The sequence below is a fragment of the Rhipicephalus sanguineus genome, chromosome 1 (genome assembly GCF_013339695.2).
Source record: "Rhipicephalus sanguineus isolate Rsan-2018 chromosome 1, BIME_Rsan_1.4, whole genome shotgun sequence".
Lineage (NCBI taxonomy): Eukaryota > Metazoa > Arthropoda > Arachnida > Ixodida > Ixodidae > Rhipicephalus > Rhipicephalus sanguineus.
Genome location: NC_051176.1, coordinates 214,884,478 through 214,891,252, shown reverse-complemented (window position 1 = coordinate 214,891,252; position 6,775 = coordinate 214,884,478). Strand labels below are relative to the sequence as shown.

General features: G+C 41.0%; 1 protein-coding gene across 6 annotated transcripts in view; it reads right to left on the bottom strand.

Moving 5' to 3' along the window:
- Positions 1-3,765: 3,765 nt before the first annotated feature.
- Positions 3,766-6,775, bottom strand: part of LOC119407328 (ubiquitin carboxyl-terminal hydrolase CYLD) — a 98,173-nt gene continuing 95,163 nt past the window's right edge. For all 6 annotated transcript variants that reach the window (XM_049419315.1, XM_037642087.2, XM_037642091.2 and 3 more), the window contains one exon: positions 3,766-4,076. In XM_049419315.1, coding sequence (XP_049275272.1) covers positions 3,877-4,076 — 200 coding nt within the window. In that variant the 3' untranslated portion in view covers positions 3,766-3,876. The remainder of the gene's footprint in view (positions 4,077-6,775) is intronic.

Below are 6,775 nucleotides of genomic sequence, written 5' to 3'. Positions count from 1 at the left end.
TAAATGAAGTTAAAATTATTTTAGCAAAAACAAGAAGCCTCAACTGAACAAACTTTAACTAAATTTTCACTAGAATGCTCTGTATTTCTTTTAATATGAGGCAAATCATTATTTCAGCCAGTGTGACAGCAGTATTCATGTTTTCATTTCCAACTTTGTCAAGTTTCTGCAGTTTTTGGAGACACTATCGGCGGGATAATGAACAACTCTTTCATCCTGTTTCTGTTCTGCTCTGCCCGACATCAAATATACATCACTACCAATGCAAGCATGGGTGCGAACCAGCAACATTTTCTGAAGAGCCCAATCAAATGTTCTTTCTGTTCTGGAAATCCCATTTTTCTTCCTTAGAAAAACGAACAGCTCTGCCTGTTTTGACACATTTTATTGTCCACCCGCCTGACATGACTCAATAAGCGTGCAGAAAAGGAAAGGGTTGAGGTCGTAGAGCTGGAGCATGGGATGAGGGTTCCACCACACACTGTGTTCAATTCGTTTGCTTACCACTGCTTACCTTGGAGTGACTTGCACTGATCACAAAGTTTGCAGAAAGGCATTAAAAAAAATTCAACCTCAGCAAAGAAGAGTTTGTAGAGTAATGTTTAAATGCACAAAGAGGACTCAATGGCAACACAAAGGTTTACTTATACAGAAATAGATTTTTAGCGGCAGCTAAGAATAACCACTGCCAAAATGACCAGCAGACAGCTAGCCTTCTTCCATTCTGTTTAGAAAGGAGCACCGTCCAGTTATTCTGCATAGGATTTATTCGGCAAATAAGAAAGTTGTTTGGTGCATATGCATCATTTTGACATTATGAGTTTTTATGGTTTTGAGACGTCGTGTGATGGGCAAGCAATTTTAGCACAGAGCAAAGATTTTTGACCAATAGGGAGGGACTAATGGTAAGAGAGGTGCAGTACCACAATAACTTATTCTCTTATGTTCCATGTAATCGTGCATAAGCAGATTATGTGATGGAGCATTTTTGCGGTTTTTGCCAACATCGCGTGACACACAAATGCTGTGGGCATGCCCCAGAAGATTTCGTCCAGTCATGGAGAGCTGGTGAAGAGTATGGAATAGTCCATTATTCCACCCTATGTCACCTTGTGTAAGTGCAATTCACATGGGTGCAGGGAGAAAAAATGTGAAAAAACATGTTGCCATAGTTTTTGCTGGCAGGTGCGTAGTGAGCAAGCATGCTAGGTGCAATTTGTCTCGGCTCTAGAAGCTCAGAGAAATGCTTAAATGGCAATTGTGTGATTGTGTGATGTAGCAGTAAAAGCAGTGTCTGGGCACTATTAGTGTGGTAAACTGCAGCCAAGGCTCAAGGACAACACAGACGGACCACATGCACACTATAATTATTCACCCACAGACAACCAGATTACAAAGTGTTTATGAATGCTATGAAAGCTAATGTGTTTTTATGCCTTCATTTGCTCCTACTTTAATAAAAAATGGGATTAAATCAATTTCTTATGAGGGGACAAGACCAAAGTCCTCTTGTAGCTTTGGCTACAGAATGGGCTTCATCCACCAGCAATCGCTGGTCATCCAAGTTTCAGCTGAGCAGCACTATCTCCAACAGGGAAGGTCTGAGTATGAGATGGCGGAGATTCTATAGTGCTTTGCCCAGAAAAAAAAAAACAGTTATTAGCATAACTGCTAGTGCAATGCATGTGCAATTCGGAAGTTGTGGGTTCAGCTCCCACCGACTGTAAGTTGTTTTTTTTATCCACTTTCATTTCTATTTAGCTTATCATATCTGCACTTCAATGAAATGAAAACTATGGATAACTTTCTATGCTTTCATTGGCTTCATCGCCTGTTGCCTTTACACGGCTGTAACTAACAAAGATCAGAACCATAATGAAAACCAACAGACAATGAAGCCGAGGAAGGTATAGCGGAAGTTATTTGTAGTAATTATGATATAAATGTGAAGAAATTAAAGTGGACAAAAAGACAACCTCCTGCCGGCAGGGACTGAACCTGCAACCTCTGACTAACATGCCCGATGCTCTACCAATTGAGCTATGGCTGCGGTCATCCTCCCGTCCACTTTATTGGGTATTTCTGTGCATGTAAGCCTGGAAGTGTTAGTCAGCACCGCTTGTATGGCTTGCCACCATGGCTACAAGATGCGATGACTAGCACTCCCAGGTTTACATGCACAGAAATAGCCAATAAAGCCAACGGGAGCACGACTGCGACCGTTGCTCATTGGTAGAGCATCGGGAGCATTATCTGAAGGTTGCAGGTTCGGTCCCTGCCGGCAGTAAGTTGTCTTTTCGTCCACTTTAATTTTTTCACATTCGTATCATAATTACTACAAATAACATCCCCATACCTCCCTTGACTTCATTTTCTGTTGGTTTTCATTAAAGTTGTGTCTAACAAAGAAAAACAAAGAAAGAAAGTTCGTTAATAAAGATCAGGCCACTTGGTTCTTTTTCTCATTCATTGCATAGTGAGGGTCTTGATGCCTTTGATGCCTTCAGGTAGAGTATGAGGGTTCATTGGTCAACTGCCCGCTCCTAATATTCATGTACTATGCAGTGCCATCAGGTCAAAAAGATGTTTCAGATCCACTGCCATGATCATGAGTGACACTGGCTAACACCACTCCCAGGGTTAAAGCTCGCACATGTACACACAACAGCAAAAGTTCACGGGACGTTGGCTCCACAACAAACGTGAACTTTTTTCTATTAGTGTATAATGCTTCCAATCTAGCTGGCGACCGTATAGGCTGCAATACCAACTACACGCTGGAACATTTACTTGGAGATTATGCTCCCAGACAAAGTGAGAGTATAGCTTTCTCAAACATTTTGCGCGCTGCAATCTTTCGCTGTTGGGTGTATATAAATACCCAGTAATGTGGACAGGGAAATCCATGCATAAGTCACAGGTTGTAGGTTAGCTCCAACTGGGGGCAAAAATATTTTTTAAATTTCCTTTTAGCTTAAGAAGTTCTACTGTCTAAAACTGCAAATAACTACCACTATGCTTTCCTTGGTTTCATTATCTGTTGGCTTCACTGAGATAAGGTCTCACTGGTAGCCTTCAATTTACCCTGTCTAGCACAATGCAGTATACCATGTTATGCCTGCAAATTTTACAATTTCATCACAGCACGTAACTTTCTGCCGTCCTTGGTACACTTCTATTCCTGGGTAAACACTTCATAGCTCATCTGTCTGATTCATCACGAGGCTGCCCATCTCAATATTTTTTCTCTTAATGTTAACTTGATGATTGGCTACCCCTGTTTGCTCGCTGAACCACTGTGCTGCATTCATATTGTTACGCCTATCATATTTCATTCCATCTGCGTAGTCCTTAACCTCTTGAGTTTCTTAACCGCCCCAAAATTGAGCCCCTCAGTTGCCCTTCTTCTCGTTCATTAAACCAACTGAGACATCTATCTCAATTAAGTCATTCCATAATGCATCAAAATTGTAGTAGAAAAGCTTTTTTAATGAGCCAATATTCTGCATATTGACCAAGTTGGAGAAGACACCAGGCAATTTTGTAAAAACATAATCACTCTTGATAACAAATCAAAAATTGGAGGGCAGATGTATCACTTTAGCATGACAGCCTTCATCAGCTAGATGCTTTGTTACAAAGTACTGTGTTTTTTATGTAACAGGGTAACAGGACTGTGCTGTTATATGTATGTTTAGTTACATGCAGAAGGCAGTGCCAAGTGGTAACTGACAAACCAGAGATTCAAAAATGAGAAGGCTTGGAGCAGTTTTAAAATCATTTAATAATTACAATATTAAATCATTCAACTGTTCACAGTACACAAACATGTCTCTTATACATGACTGCTGTTGTTTGAAGCTTAACCAGTATGCATCAATTGTACTGCCTGGCAAATTTGTCCAGATACATGCACATGTAGGCATCGCAAAGCAACCTGCGTGCCTTGCTAGGAAGTAACTTGCTCTTATCAGATGAAGAGATGTTACGTAATTTTTCTAGGCCCTTTGGTCCAAACCAGGTGTCAGCATCTTCGAAGCTGTCCACTTTGGGGATGTTGTGCCCATCCTCTCCTCCTGTGCAATTAGGTCAAGTACATTGAAACAGTTAGAAAAAATGCAAGACTTTACTAAGGGCGACAAAAGAACTTGCGCCTGATTACTTACTCATCCAATCTATGAATGCTTGAAGAGCTATATAGGGTGCCCCAGCTAACTCTAGCGAGAGTTTAAGATATGTCGATGCACTCTATGACGATACGACCATGTGCATGTTGCTGACTATTGCATGGAGTAAGTCACAGCATTTTGTTTGTGTTCAGCTTAGTTGGTTAATCAGGCAAGATTAATTAACTAATTCTTGAAGCAATGAAGCTGAGCAAAAAATCCCAATGAGAATGTTGTATAGCAGTGTGGTTTTCTGTGCCAGTTTGCACATGATGACAAAGTGAAGGAAGAGAGACGCACAGGACAAAGGCTGGCCTCTCCTCTTGTACTCGCGTTGTATTGTACTGGAACCCTTCACTTTGAGAAAGCTGTAGGTCGGTTTGCTAAACGTCTAACTTCGCAGTTTCTGACTTTCTATCTATGAAGTATTTGTGCTTTTCCGCTTACTACAGATATCTGCAAAATACAAAAAATACCAAGACATGCTCGCTTCCGCACCTATGCATGTCGCGATTGCAGTGCTCCCTGATGTTCCACGTGCAAACCACCATAGCATTTGTCCAGGTGTGCTGCTGCTTAAAAGGCAACAGGGCAGCAATGATGGTGGTGGTTATGTGTTGACGCACCTGTTGCTTGCAGCTGCACAAGCGATAACTGCTGTGTCTGCTTACTGCTGTCATGAATCACAGCGAGGGAAGAATATTGTTTGTACACGGAATGTTAGGGAGCACTGCAATCACGGCCAAGGGCGTCCACAGAACTTTTTGCAGGGGGGTGCATATGCAAGGGGGGGCGGGGGCATTCAGCACTGGCAGCCTTTCTTTAACTGCCGTGACATGGCAGGCAAGATTAGTCAGTAGTTTGTAACGCGCGAAATTGAATGGCCAACCTGAAGGCTAGGACCTGAGTGTACTAATCAAGCTGTGTAGCTTATCGCAACTGCATAGAAAAATATTATCCGAAATTCCAAGGGGGGGCAGCTGCCCCCCCTTGCACCCCCCTCCGTACGCCCATGATCACAGCACATTTATTTGGTGGTATGTTTTTTGGATTTCGCGAGCCTCTGTAGTAAGCAGAAAAACACTCATGCTTAAGATAGAAAGTTAGAAACTGTATAATCGGACGTTTTGCAAATCGATTTGTAACTTTCGCATTGGAATTTTTTGCTCAGCTTCGTTGCTTAAAAAGTTGCTTAATTAATCTTGCCTAATTAAGCAATTAAGCAGAACACAAAAATAGTGACTTACTCCATGCAATAGTCAGTAATATGCACTTGGTCACGTCATCATAGTGTGTCTCAGCATATTTTTAAATCTTGGCTAGAGATGACAGGGGCACCCTGTATATCACTATGTGCGCACGCACGCGCGCACACACACACACACACACACACAAAAGGGGGGGGGGGACAATATAAGTGACATTTTTTTGTGCAGTCTATTATGATACATCAAGTTTCTTAATGGTCTTTTATCAAAAATTAATTCACCAGTTCCAGCCACACATTACAAAAAACAGGACCAACAATGGTGTATCAGGAAGCAGTTAAAGGGCCACACACTTAACAATATGGTGTTATACTCAATGAAGATTTCACATGAATTGACTTAGCGGACTGCTTGATGGACATGCTAATTACATATCCATCCTACCAACTTATGGGCACACCCTTATGTTCTGGATGTTCCAGTAACGTTCAGTCACCAACCTTGTAAAATGTTAGGGGCAATAATAGACGACAATAATACTGTTGTGTTGTATCACAGCCAACTTTAAGGGCTATGAAATATCAATTTCTTATTAAAGTCACTGGCCTACACAAAATGTGGTTAAAGTCTAACAAATTCTAAATATTCCAAAGAACAAATTCTTGTAGCACCCAAGGATTGGGAACTACAAAAGTGGTGGTGGTAGTGGTGTTTATACGAGAAATTCAATCCTATTCAAATGCTGTCCAAAAGGTAAAGGCGCACAGAATGTCAAACTAGTACTTATTTACTAACTTTGATGATGCCCATGTTGAGTGAAGAGCATTGCAGCTGTGCTTCTACTAGACCGATCGCAGCAACTGGTTTGTTAAACCAATTACAGCGAGCCTCTGCTAGGAGAACCAATAATTAAAAAAGAGGCTGAAATAATGGGTGATGTGAACGTGTTCAACGATAATCAGTGATTACGCAAATCTGTTCTACCCTTTCAGACACAATTACTAAGACCACTAGCTTGAACCATATAGTACTTCGTAACTTTTAGCTGAAAATCTGTCTCTCAGACATCCTCTTCAGGCATTGTGTACACATTTGTGCAAACCAAGGTAGTGCATAAAAAGCAAAAGACACGATGAAAATAATCTTAAAAACACATTGCATACAACTTGAAACATTTGACTGGACTTGTGTTGCAAGGCTGAATACTAAGCACAAAACATTTTAGTAAAACAAGTAGGAATGTTGATGGCTGGGAGTCTGCACGCAGTTTCATTATGTTGTCGTATGGCATGTGCACTTATTTCACTATTTTTTTACCAGGCATACTTTTCCATTTGCTAAATAGCTTCTTTCCAAGTAAGCTAGACATGAAATAGTTTATGTTCTCATACATGATGCTAC